Below are 18,112 nucleotides of genomic sequence, written 5' to 3'. Positions count from 1 at the left end.
ATTAGAGTCATGTGGACAGGAAATGCTAATGAGGTGGTGGGTGGGAAGTTGTAGGTTAGCAGTTAGGAGGCATAGCCTTAAGTTCTAGTCGGTTTCAGACCCAGAGTTGATCAGCATGGTGCTCTGACATACGATCACTCTGGAAGTGAGAATCGGCATTTCTGATCTAAGTCATGACTGTAATTGTCAGTGTAATTAAACCTTAGGTTAATTGACAGATAGATATCTCTGCTCCCGGTCAGTGCATGTAAGTGTGGTGGACACAATGCCTGGACTCTGGCACAGTTCGGACGTGCGACCTTGGGAAAGCCACACTTTGTTTCTGGGATCTTCACCAGCCCCCAAATCAGAAGATGGAGGTCCATTTCGATGCCACTATTCTGGAGCAATGTAAGCAGGGGTTTCTTAATTGGGAAGAGAGGACACAGGTCCGGGTGTGAGACCCGATAGAAAGCCATGCTGTTTCTCCTCAAAGATTCAGGGGCTGCAGTGCAGGCTAAGCGGTTTAGAATGCCTCCTGCTCTTACCGAGGACCTGAGTTCCGTTCCTGGCACCCACAGCAGCCGGCTCACCACCACCCACAACTCCAGCCCCAGGGCATGGATACCCTCTTCTAGACTCCACAAGCCCCTGTGCTCACATGCAAACATCCACAGGAAGACACATATAATTGAAAAATACTAAAGATAAACATAAGAAGAAACTGCCAACCCTTTTTTACTCCTCACGGCTTCAGGGGTTTACGATGTTTCTAGAGTCTGGATGATTTCTTCTACCAGGAGCTACCAAGCACCTGCTCAGCCCCGGCATCTAAGCTCACTACCGGGGTGACATCATTGTCCTATATGAAAAAGGACAGTTTCATATGCAAGAATGACCCCAGAGTCTAGTGGGAAAGATTCGACAGAGAACTGACGTCAGCGTTAAGCAGAAAGTTCAGATGTGAACCCCAGAAAGAAGGCACGAACGTATGGGAAAATGGTGGTTCTCTATATCTAGTTCTTTCTAGTCCATCAAAGACCCGGCGGTCATCGGCTAAGAGCTGTGCTCCCTAGTCTAGGAACTATAAAGGGTCACATTTTTACCTGGTGTTCAAAGAACACACCATCGTCTTGACCATCACATATTTTGGGAAGTATGGAATGGAACAGAGCTGAGTTTAAGACCAAGATCTAAAACTTCCTGGCTGCTTGACAGGGACAAAAATTGGGCACATGACTCAACCATCTTCAGACTTGGTTTCCTAATCTGTAAAATGGGAATAATGGTGCCTATCATAAGGAATATGCAAGGATTAATTAGTTAATATGTGTGAGCCCATATTCCAGTAGCCAAAAAGCACTCTCTAAACAGAAATATTATATATATATGTATATATGTATATATATGTACATATATATATATATTCCCAACTATGAAAGCTATGGAAATCTTCCTGTAAATGTAACATCTACTCAGGTATAGAGTCTCTTCAGTCAAAATAGAAAGTCCCCAGGGCTGTTCTGTGACTTTAACGGTCTTTTATCCAGGATCATTACAAGCCTTTGACGTCCAGGGCCACCCTGGGCTCTGAGGAACCCTGTACCCTCGTAATCCTTACCTGTCCGTTCTTCGCTGAAGGAGTGACTTTCATAATTGCCGCTGTTGGTGGTTATGGTCACATTGTAGAGGCGGCCTGGGGTGAGGGAGCTGAAAGAACACTCGCTGGCAGATTTGGCAGTGGTGTGGGACTGAACCACCTTGCTGTCGTGGGACAGAGTCACCACGTAGTGATCCACTTCTCCAGGCGCCGGCAGCCAGGAAACGCTGAGGTAATCATTCCGGCCAGAATTGTTGACTGTCACTCCACTCACGCTGGACGGGACTGTGGGTTCAAATCAGGGGGAAGAAAGTCGTCGAAGAAAACACAAGCAAAAGTTGGAGTTAACTATTGTACCCAATAAAAACCGGGCTCTGGGAGAGCTGAGTTGATTGAGTTAAGGGGGTACCAGGATCCCAAGTGACTTTGGAAAGATAAACTCTCTTTCATCAGAAGGCTAATGAAGGAAAACACAAGGAGGGCTTTTAGGTGCCTCATAACCTGCACACGCCACCACCGAGACTTTATGGGGATTCTGGGTGAGGGGTGTTTTCAGAGGTATTTTATGTGAGGGTCCCAGTAGGAAAGCGAACAAAAATTAATCAGTTTGAACCAAACTCACCCCAAACGAACAAACTACAGCAACAAAAACCCCCAACCAAAACAAAGATAGTTGAGGGTAATGGAAAGCCATTCCGTGGATTTTTCTGAAGCACTTAGATTCTGTGATAATTTTGACTTTCTTGTGATCAAGTTTTTGATTTCTGGCGAGTTTAATAGAAAGCACAGAGGGAGGCCCTGCTGTCCCTTTGTAAAGCGTTTTCTGCCCTCTAGTGGCCACAGGCTAAAAGTGCATGCTGGGAGCCTGTCCCAGGAGACTGGGCCGAGAAAGCTGTGACTGACTGGGCAAACCCTCTTTTGGATGTTAGAATTATCATCTGTTTATATCCGTTAGAGATCAATGCTGCAGGTCACAGACATCTATCTGCACTTCTTACCTGTTCTTCCTTCCGCCACCACCTGCCGGGAAGGAATCCCTCCGCTCACCGTGGTCACCACCACGGAGTAGAGGCTGCCGGATCTCAGAGCTCGGAAGCTGTACCAGCTGGAGTCACTGGAGACACTCTCGTTTTTGACGACCACATTTTCATGGATCAGTAAAACTTGGTAGAACTCTACATCTCCTAACGCCTTTGTCCAGTCAGTGAACAGACTACTGGTCATCCCTTGGTTGCTGACCTCCAAGTCAGTCACTTGGGCAGGCACTGAAGTGCAGTAGAGAGAAGACAAAACACGTCACGTTTAGTCATCCAAGGCAGTGCAAGGATGAGGGGTCAAAATGGAGACAGATTAAAGAGCTGCAAATGATAACAACGACGACGACGACGACGACGACGACAACAACAACAACAACAACGTGTTTTGTGTGGTTTTGCCTTGAGCCTTTCACCCTGTTTCTTGAAGCACTTGCTCCTTCTCTCCAGGGTTCAGCCACTTTAAACAGCTGCTTACACGACAGCTTTCAGTTAGTCAAAGTCAGTTCAGGTCTGCAATGAGATGTGAAGCTTATAAACAAGCTTTGGCTTTGAGTTTCGCATAGTAAAGGCGGATGCTTTAAAGAACGTTTTATTTAATATGATTCCATCCATACTTATTCCACAAGAACAGAAAGACCGCACCATCCCCTCAAGCCAACAGCTGTTTCAGGATGGGGACAGGATATTCCTTCAAGCTGGCGGTTAGGTTATGGACCAGCAAGCTGGTCATTTCTTTATGAGTGAGTCCTCCAAAGGGGTACTGTTATCGATTCTGAGTGTCCCATAATAATATGTGCTATGGAATATATAAACTCCAGTATTGGTAATCATAACAAGTAAAGAGTGCCTGCTACCTTTCGGTTAGAGCAGGAGACATTTTAGAGGTCAGATTATCTACTACTCAAAAGTGTAAGGCTAGAGAGATGGCTCAGCGGTTAAGAGCACTGACTGCTCTTCCAGAGGTCCTGAGTTCAATTCCCAGCAACCACATGGTGGCTCACAACCATCTGTCATGGGATCTGATGTTCTCTTCTGGTGTGTCTGAAGACAGTGACAGTGTACTCATATACATAAAAATTTTTTTTAAAAAGTGTCTGTGAAGTTGATTTCCTTTACTAATGAGAAATCCAAAGATCAGAGAATATATGCTTTTTAGTTTACACCACAGCTTGACATCCAGATATCCGAGCCAGGGCTTTCTCAGCCCTAAGCCTGTGACCTTCTAACTATCAGCTATGGGTGTGTCTAACACATCTGTTAGTGACCACAGATACTGAGGTTGATGCTGGATTCTCTGTGTGATCCTTCCTTAAACTTACAATAATCAGAGCTCCTCAAAGCTCATTAACTTTCAGGTTAAGATGCGAATATATTCACTAAAAATTATACCATATGTAGTTCAGGAGAACTAACTCCGATTAAACTTTTATATGAGAAATAAAGGAACTACAACTGTCAAACAGGAAAAGCAAAATGAAACAAAAACATCACCCCTCACACCAATTACATAAACATGGAGGACAAACAGCCAAGTTTACTAGAAAGTTACAGCAAGCAGGACAGTATGAATAAAACCGGCAAAGGACAGGCAGACGTGTAAGTGGACAGATCAGAATTGGAAGTCCAGAAAAAGATTAATGAATACATACACACCTAATCTAATCTATATATCTATTCATATATATGTATATATAGTAGATCATAGAAGAATTTTATTAGAATAGAGATATATTATGTTTATAATATAGATTATATAAACAAAGCTGTCTTTATATATAAGCTTATATATAGAGAAATATATTTTGTTTATAAAATATTATATATAATATAAATATATATAGAAATATATTGTCTATTATATATTATATATAAACAAAGCCATCTTTATATATAAGCTTATATATATATGAGACTATATGTATACACATATACACATATGAATCCTAAAGTTAGAAGTCTTCCAGGGAAGAGTCTCTGTGGCCCTTTGTTAAGCAAAGAGGTTTCAAGTGTGATGCCAAGAGCGTGGTCCTCGAGAGATCTTCTTAGATGTCAAAATGAGGTACCACTACTAACCAAAACATGCGATTTAATCATTTAAAACAGGGAGCCACACGTAAGACATGTGTTTCAATATGCATTTCTAAATTGTGTGTAAAAGTCAAGAAGTCTCAAAACCTTTGTTTGTTGGGCTGGAGAGATGGCTCAGTGGGTTATGTGCTTGCTAAACAAAGCCTAAGAACCCAAGAGGTCATCCTGGAACTCAAGCACTCGAGCGCCTGTAACCTCTGTGCTGGGGGCTGAGGGAGAGGATCCTGGGCGTTCTCTGGCCAGCCAGTCCTGCTGAAGCCATAGTTTCAGATTCACGGAGACGCCCTGTCTTCTAAAAATCAGGTGTGGGCTGGCGAGGCAGCTCAGCGGGTTAATGTATCTGCTGCTAGGTCAGACGCACTGTGTTTTATCCCAGAGACTTTCGTGGTACAAGGAGAGTGCACTGCCTTCCAGGAGTTGTCATGTGATCCCCTCACATGGTGTGTGTGTGCCCACAAACTCACAAAGGAAAACCAACAGACAATCTTAAAATTTAAAAAGAGCGGGAAACAGACCAAGGATGACATCCTAGCATTAACCTCTGGACTCCACCCTGCCACTCACGTGGGTGAGTGTACCCGCTTCCACGTGAGCTCTCAGATTCATACCGCACACACATTTGCATACAAGACTGTTAAGAAAACTAACAATGGGGGACTGGAGAGATGGCTCAGTGGTTAAGAGCACTGACTGCTCTTCCAGAGGTCCTGAGTTCAAATCCCAGCAACCACATGGTGGCTCACAACCATCTGTAATGAGATCCGATGCCCTCTTCTGGCGTGTCTGAAGACAGCGACAGTGCACCTATATAATAAATAAATAAATCTTTAAAAAAAAAAAAAAAAAAAAAAACTAACAATGAGCAAACTATCCAACCACAAACTTTCCGAAAGGAGGCGACAGTGAGCAGGCATAGGAAAAGGTTCTCAAGCCAGGAGACGCCAGGAGACGTGAGGTTCTGACAACACACCTCCTTGGAATGGCTGAACTTTAAAATAAACAGGCACATAGACAGGCAGTAAGTGCCAAGTGCTGCCTGGAGCTTTCATACGTTGTTTACAGAAGTGTAAAAAAAAAAAAAAATATAATCTAGCTGGGCAGGGTGACAAATGCCTATAGTCCCAGTCACCTAACAGGGTGGCTTAGACCAAAGATCCCTTGAACCCAGAGGTTTGAGTCTAGCCTGGGCACCCGTAGTGAGAGCCCCATCTCAAAGCATAAGAAGGAAAGTGTTTTAATTGCTGTAGGAAAGACACCGACAGTTCCTTACAAAGTCAAACAATGCTGTACCATGCTTAGTACATCGCCCAACAATGTGAACAGAAGGAGCTCTGAGGACGTTAGCTCTGAACCAATGCCCGGGCCTTCATTTCCAGCAGCATGCTAGATTATTACCATGAGAAAATCACCCCGATAAACGTATCCCGCGTATTGGATGAAAATAAAAAGCAAATGGAGCGATACATTGTCAAGAACGTAAGGACTTCTCGGAGGCGGGTAAATGAGCGGTAGGCCATTGGATTACTGAAGCAAACTGCTGCTACAGACATGAGCGCAGGCCTTGACTTTACAGTGCAGCAAGATCCTGGAGACGGGAGGTAAAGTGTAAGACACCACAGGCGGGGCAGCTGACGGCTGAGCCTACTCGGAACTGCATCCCGCAAGTTTATTCTCCTCTGCTCTCCATCCTTATAAGCCTTCTCAATATCTGCTGAAGAAAACAATTTTCTTTATGGTTATTTTATGTGCATGCGTGCATGCATACACGCGCGCCCGTGTGTGTGTGTATGTGTGTGTGTGTGTGTGTGTGTGTGTGTGTGTGTGTGTGTGTATAGACTTTATTTGTGCTGGGAAAGTCTCTGCCCCTGATCTAAGACCCAAGCCTTCTTGGGAATTTTTAACCTTGAGATACTTTTCGTGTGCTTACATCTGGGGTCCACAAATGTGGGTGTTCAAAAACCCTCAGACTGACTGACTATGTTAAGCCAGGTCTGAGTTGACAGCGTTCAGGGTACATGGAAGAATCAAAAGAAAATTCTTTCTGATGTGCATCTTGAAACAAAGCCTTAAGGAGTTCTCATAAAATATAAGCCTATAGCAAAAAAGAGGAACATTTAAAGAAATAGAGCAACAGGAGCGAATGGCACCATAAAAAATCAACAGGTGATAATAGCCTTTAACCGCGGAAGAGTTCAGATTTCAGTCATAAAAGAGTACAGTTAACATGTCCGAAGGTCTTGGGATATAGCTCAGTCATAGAACTTGCTCAGCTTGTGTGAGTGTGAGTGTGTGTGTGTGTGTGTGTGTGTGTGTGTGTATACACTGAACCAAGAACAAAAGAACATACGCAGACTTGGGAGACAAACCAGAGACTATGTGAAAAATAGAAGAGATTTTAACAGACGAGACCGAAACAAACAGCTGAAGAAATCGAGCAGTTTGCACACCAGGAAGCGAATATTCACAGTTGTGTCTGAGTTACAGGTGGGGAGTGGGAAAGAGTCAAGAGGCAAAACTGGAGAGTTAATGGCTGAAAATTTGCAGGATGGAGAAAAGGCACGAATCTGAAAGAACAGACATCCCGAGAAATCGCAGGTAAAAAATGGGCAAAAGACTGTCTGTACCTAGATTGTCCCCGTGAGACAGCAGAACTGGGGGGAGGGGCGCATAGAGCAGGCTTCTCACAGGAAAGCAAGAATTACACTGGAAGCCTGCGCTGTAACAGAGACAGTAAGTGCCAGAGAAGCTAGAAAAAATATTCCCAGTGTCCTGATAGAAAATATCTCAGCACATGGCAAAAACATAGGAAACCGCTTTGCAAAACTGAGAGCTGCAAAAAGACACGCCGGGGGGGGGGTGGGGAACAAGCAAAAGCGGAGAGAGCTTGTCCCCAGGACTTTTTCAATAAAGAATTTAAAGAACGTCCTTCAGATGAAGGAGAACTCGCTGACGCGAAGCTTCTGAAACTCAGGGAGAAAGGACGAACGGGCGGTAAGCTGAAAGACGGCTTCACAGAACTGTATTTTGGGGGAAGTAGAACTCACAGGAGAAGTAAAAGGCCCGGAGAGACCGATCAGCGGTTCAAACCTCGCTGCTTTTGCAGACGACCTGGGTTTATTTCCTAGGATGCACATGGCGGCTCGCACCTCTTCCTAACTCCAGTCCCGGGGGCAGCACATTCTCCTCTGGCACCATGGGCACCAGGCACACTCATAATAGTACACGCATGTACACACACATGTACACGCATGTACACACAGACAATCACTTACACATATTTTAAAAAGTTGAAGAAGGGAGGAAAGACAATACGGGCTATCCAGAGCTTATACGTGGCTAATGCCCGTCTTGATGAGGGCGTGGCTCCTTACGTCACCGGGAAACGCTAAGAGCAGGGTTCAGCATAGATAGCGTCTGTCTTGCTGGCATGGGCACTCATGAGCTGCCCCGCCCCCCACTGTCTCTGATGTTAAATTATCAATTCTCCTTTCTAAAGCCAGTTTTCTCAGTGTGCTATAGATCCCACATCCCTCACTGAACGACAACATTTCCCTTCTCCTGATGTTGGTATCCTCCTTCCCTTTAGAAATTACAGCTAACATAAAATATCCTGCTTTTTTTAAATAATTAATAATACTTTCTACCACACCTCTGTCCTCAACTGTGTCCCACCTCTTCATTCTCTTTTGCAGACAGAACTGCACGTCAAGGTTACTCTCTAAAGTATGTTGATGAGTAAAATACACCTAAGCAGAAGGAGAAACTTGGTAAAACAGGAAGTAAATAGAAGGGTCCATAATGTCCTGCCAAGTACACAATAGGCTTGGTGGGCACCTGACGGGTGTCTGCAAATTCCTGTGGCTAGACCATTGGGGAATGTAAAGTCTGTGAACGCCATTACCTGTTCTTCCTTGGATTGAAGCTGACTGCTTCAGATCTCCACTCATGCTCGTGACGGTGGCCTTGTAATTTCGTCCAGGCATCAGGTTGGTAAAAGTGTACTCTTTGGCGTCTTTGGAGAGCGACTTGTGGATGACAAAGAGCTCTCTGTCCATCAGTGAAATGGTGTACTTCTCCCATTCGCCGAGAGGGGCCCGCCATGTGATGCCCAGTGAGGTTTCGTTAGCCTGTTTGATCCGAAGTTGGAGGACAGCCAGGGGGACTGAGGAAATAAATCAGTCGAGACTTGGGGTCACTGATTCAGTCACAACCATTAGTAGTCTTCAGAGAGCTACTCTTTTCTATCCGTTCTGGGCTCTACAGGAGTTGGGTGTGCCCAACTCTAGCCCTGAGAGTTCCTCTCTTCTTGTGGACCATTGTTTTGAAAATAATTTTTAAAAATCCCGCAACCCACAAAACTAAGAATAGACTATGCTTGAGTATTTGAGTGGAGTGAGAAGTATTTATTGCTCTCGAACCTGAGGAAGGCCAAGAGTTCCTCTGCTTATTTCTGAGGGGGACCCTGCTGTGTCAACTGGAGAGCAACAATTACAATCTTAGCAGGGGCAGCCCGTGTCTTAAAGGAATTTTGATGTCTTCCTCTTCTTTAAAAGACGTCATCATTATAATTTCTCAAAGACATTGTTAACAGCAACATATTGACCCCACCAAACAACGGGAAGCCATGTTATAAAAGAGTCAGTTGTACAGAACTACAATTTGATTTGAAATTTTCTGTAGTTTCATGGTAATAGATCACCGAATCTTTCATCAATGTAAAAACAGCAAGAACGACAACAGAAACGACAATGATTTGTACTGAGTCTACCTCAAACTCCTTCACTGCCAATGTGGCTCTAAAATGGCCCCTAGGTAGCCTGTGAAAATGGCTTGCTACTCTAATGAACCAGAAAAATCTAGAAAAAAAAATACACAAATCAAGGGATTCTAATTTTTTTGCATTTGCTCAAAAGACATCTGCAGAACCTCCCAGGCCATCAAGGGTATGTGTCCCTGAAAAACGTCACCAAGAAACTGAAAGATGTCCCTTTTTTTAAAATAAATTTTTAAAAGATTACACACACACACACACACACACACACACACACACACACACACACACACACACAGTAGCTGTCTCCAGAAACACCAGAAGAGGGTGTCAGATCCCATTACAGATAGTTGTGAGCCACCATGTGGTTGCTGGATTTGAACTCAGGACCTCAGGAAGAGCAGTCAGTGCTCTTAACCACCAAGCCATTTCTCCAGCCCAAAAGATGTCAGTTTTAAAGAAGCAGTGTGAGCCCTTGTGGCTTGTACCAGTATGTGGGGGCTGGGCACTGGGTCAGTCCCCAAAGAGTGTTGAATTGCTTTGCTCAAGTTTTAAAATGCAGGCTGAGAGACAGCTAAGGGTTTTCCCGCAGGCCCTCAGGCAAGCAAAGCACTAACAATGCTGTGCTACCTATGCAGTGCTGAGAGTCGGCTTTCTGAACCCTCCAGCATTGTGGACATGACCCTTATCAGGAAGGAACAATTGTTTGTAAGCTAGAAGACGAAGTTGCACAGAAGAAAAAAGTATTATAATCTGAAAGAGAATTCAGCATGAAACAACTAAAAATTAAAGTTGGAGGCTGGGGTGGGGTGTGGTTCTCCAGAGAATGGTGTCAATAGGGTGTGTCTTAGTTAGGGTTTTACTGCTGTGAACAGACGCCATGACCAAGGCAACTCTTATAAGGACAACATTTGACTGGGGCTGGCTTACAGGTTCAGAGGTTTAGTCCATTATCATCAAGATGGGAGCGTGGCAGCATCCAGGCAGGCATGGTGCAGGGGAGCTGAGAGTTCTATATCTTTATTTGAATGCTGCTAGAAGACTGACTTCCAGGCAGCTGGGAGGAGGGTCTTAAAGCCCAAGCCCACAATGACACACCTACTCCAACAAGACCACACCTCCAAATAGTGCCACTCCTGGGCTGGGCATATTCAAACCACCACAGGGTGGACCCGACTGTTCATTCAGCTTACATTTCTAGGTTGCTTGAAGTGACTGGCAAAATACTGGGGAATGAGAAGGACACTTGTACTGTGGGTACAGGGAGTGTCTTGGCTTAAGCCGGCTAGGACGTCAGTCATCATCTACCTGACATTAGTGTTGGGAGGAGGAAAAGCTCACTGAGAGATACAGGTGGTTAAGGGGCTATCACAGCCATCCTCTTTGGAATCCTCACAAAAGCAGCCATTTCTTGATCAGGCAAGACTACGGGAGATCATTTCACTTTAAGTATGGTCTGTGCTGTGTCATCCTAGATATGGTCTATGCTGCAGAGATTATCATAGAGATGCTGGAGGATACCTGTCATATGTGAAAGCTGAGAAAACAGGTTCTGGTGTTTGTGATTTGCCAAAGAAATTGCAATACAATGGTGACAGCAAAATGATCAGGGTCCATGGATCCTACCCCACCCTTTCCTGTCTCCAAACATAGCCCCTCCATGTCAATTACCCTACCCCGAGATTCTCAAGTTAGTCACTAACTCTTTGAGAGATTGGTCTTTATTCTCAGATTGTATCTTCTCTGTTGTTGTGCATCTAAAATGTCTTTCCTTGGGGTGGAAGAGATAGCTCAGTGGTTAAGAATGCTTGCTGCTCTGGTATAGGACCTGGGTCCAGTTGCCAGCACTCGGGTTGAGCATCTCACAAGTGCCTGTAATGTCAGCTCTATGGGATCTTCTGCCCCCTGGTGGATTTTGGTGCATATTACTGGCCCCCTCTTCACCCCTCCCCTTTCCCCTCTCCCCCCACAGCCGCCCACAACACACAGTTTAAAATTTTTATATATAAGCTTTTTTGAGACAGGAGTTTCTCTGTATAGCCCTGGCTGTCCCAAAACTCACTCTGTAGACCAGGCTACCCTCAAACTTAGACATCTGCCTGCCTTTCCCTTCTTTGCCTGGGATTAAAGCCAACATCGCCTGATATAAAATAAAAAAAAAATTAAAAAAAAACCTTTAATATGTCTCTTCTTTCATGAAATGATAGTTACCAGTGGAAAGGAGTTTTGATGTTCAAAATGGACAAAATTAAATGTTTGCCACCCTGTTATAATAGCTCACCTTTAGGGAGTACAGAAATAAAACATCCGTGGCTCTGTGAAACGAGGGATGAATTAAGTTCTGCCCATCCCTCATGTTTTACCTGTCCTGCCTTGGCAGCGCTCGGAATTCCTCAGATTTCCACTCTCAACGATGACTTCTACCTCATACTGTCTTCCTGGTATGAGCTCCAAGCCTTCCAAGGCAAAGTGTGTTTCTTCCTTTCCCACAGTGGTGTTGAGCAGGACCAAGGAGTCATTGAAGAGCAGGATACGGTAGTGATCCCAATCTCCAGCAGGGGGCGTCCAGTTCACTGCAAAGGACTTCATCCAAATCTCGTTGTAGGAAACCAGACTGCTCACTTTTTCTGGAACTAAACAAGGACGTGCGGACGGTATTGAAAACAAAAAAAGAATTAAGAATATTCATTTGCTTTTCATGGGAAACAATATATAGAGGACACACATGATTGCTATTGAACACATTTCTACTGCTTTCGGATATCTGTGTACATCAGGTGAGTTCTCTCTCTCTCTCTCTCTCTCTCTCTCTCTCTCTCTCTCGTTTTGAAGACATTTAACATTCAAGAAATGCAGGTGAAAATCGCTTCAATAACGTGACAGTTATGCAGTCACTGTTCACAGTGTAGCGTCACCACTGCTGTTTTCCACTGCTTGTCTGCCAGCCCTGGAGATCATACTGACGTTGTATCTCCTGATGGTGACACTGACAAATGTGATATCTTTTGAAAAAGGATACTGTGTGTTGTGGTTGTGAAACATCCTCTTTTTTTTTTTTTTTTAATTCCAACAGGAAAGAACAAATGTCACACACATGGCTTTGGGCATGTTTTGAGTGCAAAGATTCTCGGGGTCTCTTAAAAAAAAATGACCAAACAAAACCCAGGTTCTTCGCTTACGTCTGTGTCTCTTCTGTAGCCACTGCCCCTCATTCCTTTTCCCTTTCTGTGTGTCCGGGAGTGTGTGCTGCAGTGCTGACCTCTCTGAGCTCTCCCACTTCTGAGCCTCTGCTCCCCAACCACAGACATTTCTCATAGACATTTCTTCTTCCCCATTCTATGTTCCAGGAAGTTCACTCTTTCTAGGTTCCCCTGCAAGGACATTGCCACTAAACGTCTACTGATCTTCTGGAAGAGAATATTGTTTTTGGTTCCTTTTGACTGTATCACTCTTACTTGAGATCTCTAGCGGCACTGAGACTGGACTCAAATCGAACCATCTCCTTTAAGCTCAAGTTCCAGTACTTTCCTGGCCAGATGGCCATGAATAAGTTATTTGATCACTAGAGTTTATCTACACAATGTCTATGCTAACAACACAGCTCTTAGCTTACAGTTTTCTTCCAATAAATAAATGAAATAGGTTCGGAGTGTTTGCGCAGGGCCCGACACATGAAATTATTAATGCCATTGGCATTTTAAAAGGGTACTATTCTTGGTGTGTGTATATGTGTGTGTGTATGTGTGTGTGCATGTGTGTGTGCATGTGTGTGCATGTGTGTGTGCATGTGTGTGTATGTGTGTGTGTGTGTATGTGTGTGTGTATATGTGTGTATGTGTGTATGTGTGTGTATGTGTGTATGTGTGTGTGTGTGTGTGTGTGTGTGTGTGTGTGTGTGTGTGTGTGTGTGTGTGTGTGTGTGTGTGTGTGTTTCACCTTTGGTTAAAATGTAGCATCTATTAAGCAAAAGCCAGCAGATAATCTTTTATCGAACTACATAAATGACCCCGTGAAAGATTGTACTTTTAGTTTTAGAAATACAAAAACAAGCTACTGAGTAGGCTTGCCCACAGGACAAGAACTTGCAGAACTTTTCAGAACCTTGACTTAAAAACAATAACACACCATAACGACTTTAACAATGTGCAAGGTTCATAATACAGTAATTTATCAAATAAAGAAAGATAAATGTTCATTAACATAAATGAAGACGATTATTTATGGGAAACATCACGAGATGCTGTGTTGGCCTTATTATAAGAATGAACCAGAAGTGTTTTCTTTATTGGCATCGGTGACAGTGGATTTGTGATTCTTAGGTGATCGGGCACGAGAAAGCAGGCAGCAGGGAGGGAGAACCCAAAGATCCCAGTGCAGCCCAAAGCACATTAAATGACCCGATGTATGCAATTAAAGCCTCTGCTTTATTCTGTGCGTGGGTTCTATTCCATGGTCATTCCTGGACATATGAGCCCTCAGGTAGGAAAAGAAGTCCCTTTCTCAGTTATTCTGCCCGATTCTGAGCTGTATCTTAGAATGATTGCGGCCACCAAAGACCGTTCCGGAGGCTGACTCACCTGTTCTGCCCATTGCCGACTTCTCAGCAGAGAGCTCACCAGAGACACAGCGGATGGTAACTTGGTAAAGCCGTCCAGGGACTAAGTCTTTAAATTGAGTTTCAGTAGCACGAGGTGGTAGTGTTTTGGATTCCTTGATGGTCCCTTGGTGAGACAGGGTGATGCTGTAGGAATCTATAACCCCAAGAGGTTTTTGCCACTTCACGTTTAGAGAGGTCAAACTGCCACCACTTGTCGCCTTCAGATTTGAGACTTCCATAGGAGCTAATTAGTAAAAGAATGGAAAAGAGAATTTACTCCTCATCTCTTCCCTTCCTATGACCTCATTTTGACCTAAACTTTAATGTCTACATGCAGTCTGAAGCCTGGATTCTGGAGGGACTTGTGAGCTGCCCACAAAACACTGGGCAGTTCTTTGTCAGTCTCACTGTTGCTTACTAGAAAATAAAGTTTGGTTAGAAGATTGTCCGTATTCATTTACAGCTCTGGGATTCTTCAGACAGAGTTTGCAATGAGGTCTGTCATCTACTTAATTCCTTTGTGAGCGAATCTGTGGGTTTATTTATTTAAACAAATATACACTAAATAGGCTGATTAGTTGGTGGTTGTACAGATGTGTATGCTCAAATACTTTTTAAAAGGTTGTGTGTGTGACATGTGTGCAAGTGTGCACACACAGATGCTAGAAGAGAACACTGCTTACAAGGAGAAGGACTTACAGATAAGTGGGGGCTGCCCAAAGTGGGTGCTAGAAACTAAACTATGGAAGAGCAGTAAGCACTCTTAGGGGCTGAGCCATCTTCCCCCCCACTGAAATACTTTTTATATTAAGTCATGCTAAGGTTAAAGAGCTGTGCTACTCATTCATCAAAGGAAAACAAAGTTTGACGAATATTATTCCTGCTGTAACTATGCCTGATGGTGGAGTGCAAATTAACACAGTTTCACTAGAGGACTGAGTACAGCACAGTGATTTTGTACAGGATGCTCGAAGGGTAATTTGTTCTCTCTGAATCTTTCTCTGTTTCTCTATCTTTGTCTCTCTGTCTCTGTCTCTGTCTGTCTCTGTCTCTCATTCAAGATGGCCTAGAATTTTCTATATAATCAAGTCTGTCCTCAAACTTGTGATCCTCCTGCCTCAGCTTCTCAAGTGCTGGGATTACAGGTGTGCACTTGGCTTTATTTTCTCATGATATTCACAGATAGTTAAGCTATCTTGTGCATTTTTCATAGGAACATCTACATATTTTTGAAGTATATGCATGTGAAGCAGTCTCCAATCTCTCTCCTTAGCCTCCTATACTCTCCCCTCTAGAACAACTCCAAAGGCATTGTCTACTTTACAGCTCACTATGAAATTAGATAACTCACAAAGAGAAGTTTATCGACACATCATATAAACTAGGAGCATCTGAATGTAAGTCCCGGGAGGGTTCTGACATTGCCTATCTCGACTGGCACTAACCTTGACACATACTCCAGAAGGATGGGCTGAATGAGTCAGTGAGTGAACAGTTCATTAATAATTAACACCAATTATTTTGTATTCAGTTTAGGTTAGGCTGAGCCACTGGGTCCCCTGTCGTGTTTTCTTGGGTGGAGGGTTCTAGAAGTGACTGTCATACAAGAACATGTCTCCATGCATGGAAAAGGAAAGCACTCTAAGCTCACTGTGGGTGCTCACAAAGATGGTAGATGCCTACTTAAGAGCCAGGGGCAGGGAGCCTTAGTGGGTATTAGACGGAAAAGTTTGAACCATATCAGCACCTCCATTTTTCTTCATGAAGGTGGATATATGCTAAGGTCTTTCTGTAACTCACATGAATTTCAATTTGTCCTACAGTATCATTATCCAAATAGCAAGCCAGATTTAAACTCAGTTTGAACTTTGTTCTTGTTCAGCAACGAGGAGGAACTTACCGGTCCTCCCCAGTTTCCACCTGGAGTTTTGTAGTCCTGAGGCCATGGTGACAATAGTGACGTTGTAGAGGTGGCCAGGGGTCAGCCCACGGAAAGCATAAGAAGTGTCCTGCTTGTCCACGTTTGTGTCCTGAACGATGGTCCCTTTATCCATTAGCATCAGCCTGTATTGTTCCACATTCCCAGGACCACGAGACCAGGAAATCAGGAGAGAATTAGGATTGGGGGAAATGCCAATATCTTCCACTGGAGATGGCCCTGCGGGATAGAGACACACGGCCGCAAGGTCATTCTTGTCTTGTAGAAGACAAGAGAGTTCTTTAGTTTGCACATTCGTTTATACTCTTCTCTATACTTTAAACTCATAGTAATTCTCAGTGATGGTGCCTTGACAGTTCACTGGGACCTTCATTAGTTAACCATCTTTTTAAAAAAAATTTATTTATTATATATAAATACACTGTAGCTGTCATCAGACACACCAGAAGAGGGCATTGGATCCCATTATAGATAGTTGTGAGCCACCATGTGGTTGCTGGGAATTGAACTCAGGACCTCTGGAAGAGCAGTCAGTGCTCCTAACTGCTGAGCCATCTCCCCAGCCCAGTTAAGCACCTTGATAAAGATTTTATGGGCTAAAAGGCTATTTTATCTCCCCTGTTGTATGGCGATTAAGGCGGGGGTTGCCTGTGCAGTGCAGTAGTACATCACGACGAGAAATAATAAATAGAAGAGACCGAGGAACAAACCCTGGAAGATGCGATGGAAAGAGATAGAAATAGCCAGGTAAAGGAGAGAGAGGCCGGGGGCAGGAAGTCATGCACATCCTGGGAGGGACGTGACTCACGGGGACACCAAAGGAATTTATCTTCCAGCATAGCCAAGAAGCAAAAAACTTATTTTAAACCCAGAGGCATTTAGAAGACATTGTAACTTAACATTACGAGAATATTTGGGAAATGAAAATCTCATTTTCCTGGATTTGAATTAGGCATACCTGTAGGGAGTATCTATTTTAAATTAGAGAAAATTCTGCTTCCAGAGCGATCTCGTGATCACCTAGTAAACGTAAGCAACACATTCACTTCATGCGTTTGTGATGGGTGGCATTTTCCCCGTTTCTTGAATAATGTATAATTTTGAAGGAGCCAGAGAGGGCTGGGGAGTGTTTGCCCTGCATGCAGGAAGTCTCTGAGGTTTCATTCCCCAGTACCATCAAAAAGAAGAAAGAGACGAAAAGATACTGCCGACCATTATCTACCACCCGTCTCACCCGTAGATCCATTGGTATACGCGGGAAAGGAGCGCTTTCCTCCAGACACAGCTGTGATGCCAATTTTGTAACTGCTACCCGCCGTGAGGTTCAGAAAAGTGTACTGGCTCCATGTGGCACTTTCTTGAACTTGGACTTCTTGTATCTTCTGATTGTTTTGATCAAATAATTGCACCTCATACCAGGTGACTTTTCCAGAAGAGGGAGTCCACCGGACCTGCAGGGTGGTTGATGTTGTCCTCTCAGGGTTGACTTCAAGCCTGGCAGGGGGCAAGGGATCTGCAAAGGGCATCAAGGAGAAGGCAGCATGAGGGCTTTGAAAATAGCTGTTGATGCTACCCCACCCCCCGCCCCTCCATATTCCTTAAAAATGTAAAGGGTGAGGTGGGGATCATTGGTGTATTGCTGTGCTCAAAAACCTCTGTCTCATTTCACAAAGACACAGCTCCCTGACCCCTTAGGGACAAGAACTCCTACTTCTGAGAAGGCCTTTTTGTTAAGGTCGGTCTGATCTTGAAGATTCAGCCAAGGCCCTTCTTCATTTGACTAGCATGTGTTGGGACAAGCATCCAGCGTGTGCTTGGCTCAATACTGAAGATCCAACCAGAAAATACAAACTTATACATGATAGGAGTTTGTACTCAGCTTTTCCCCGGGTTTTTCATCCTAGGTGCCATTTACAGATATAAGTTTGGGTAGCTTTTAGTTGTTAGGTAGTCACAAAACACACAGATTAGTTACTGATCCTAAAATAGATTTGCTTACCGATATTGACACTCCCAACAGCTGGGGTTACCAATATTTAAAATCTCAGTTCTGGAGCATGCTGGAGTTGCCAGAGATGCTGGGATGGACAGGGTTTTATAC

At 44.0% G+C, this 18,112-nt stretch overlaps 1 protein-coding gene across 1 annotated transcript in view; it reads right to left on the bottom strand.

The window, feature by feature from the left end:
- Ptprb (protein tyrosine phosphatase receptor type B) overlaps positions 1 to 18,112 on the bottom strand; it is a 101,696-nt gene that overhangs the window by 48,281 nt on the left and 35,303 nt on the right. Inside the window, exons 5-11 of the mRNA XM_032912622.1 lie at positions 17,246 to 17,524; positions 15,973 to 16,230; positions 14,053 to 14,316; positions 11,839 to 12,108; positions 8,606 to 8,866; positions 2,578 to 2,844; positions 1,601 to 1,864 (exon numbers count right to left, since the gene is read on the bottom strand). Coding sequence (XP_032768513.1) covers positions 1,601 to 1,864; positions 2,578 to 2,844; positions 8,606 to 8,866; positions 11,839 to 12,108; positions 14,053 to 14,316; positions 15,973 to 16,230; positions 17,246 to 17,524 — 1,863 coding nt within the window. The remainder of the gene's footprint in view (positions 1 to 1,600; positions 1,865 to 2,577; positions 2,845 to 8,605; positions 8,867 to 11,838; positions 12,109 to 14,052; positions 14,317 to 15,972; positions 16,231 to 17,245; positions 17,525 to 18,112) is intronic.

Source organism: Rattus rattus, chromosome 1 (assembly GCF_011064425.1).
Source record: "Rattus rattus isolate New Zealand chromosome 1, Rrattus_CSIRO_v1, whole genome shotgun sequence".
Classification (NCBI taxonomy): Eukaryota; Metazoa; Chordata; class Mammalia; order Rodentia; family Muridae; genus Rattus; species Rattus rattus.
This window is presented reverse-complemented; position numbering and strand designations above follow the sequence as displayed.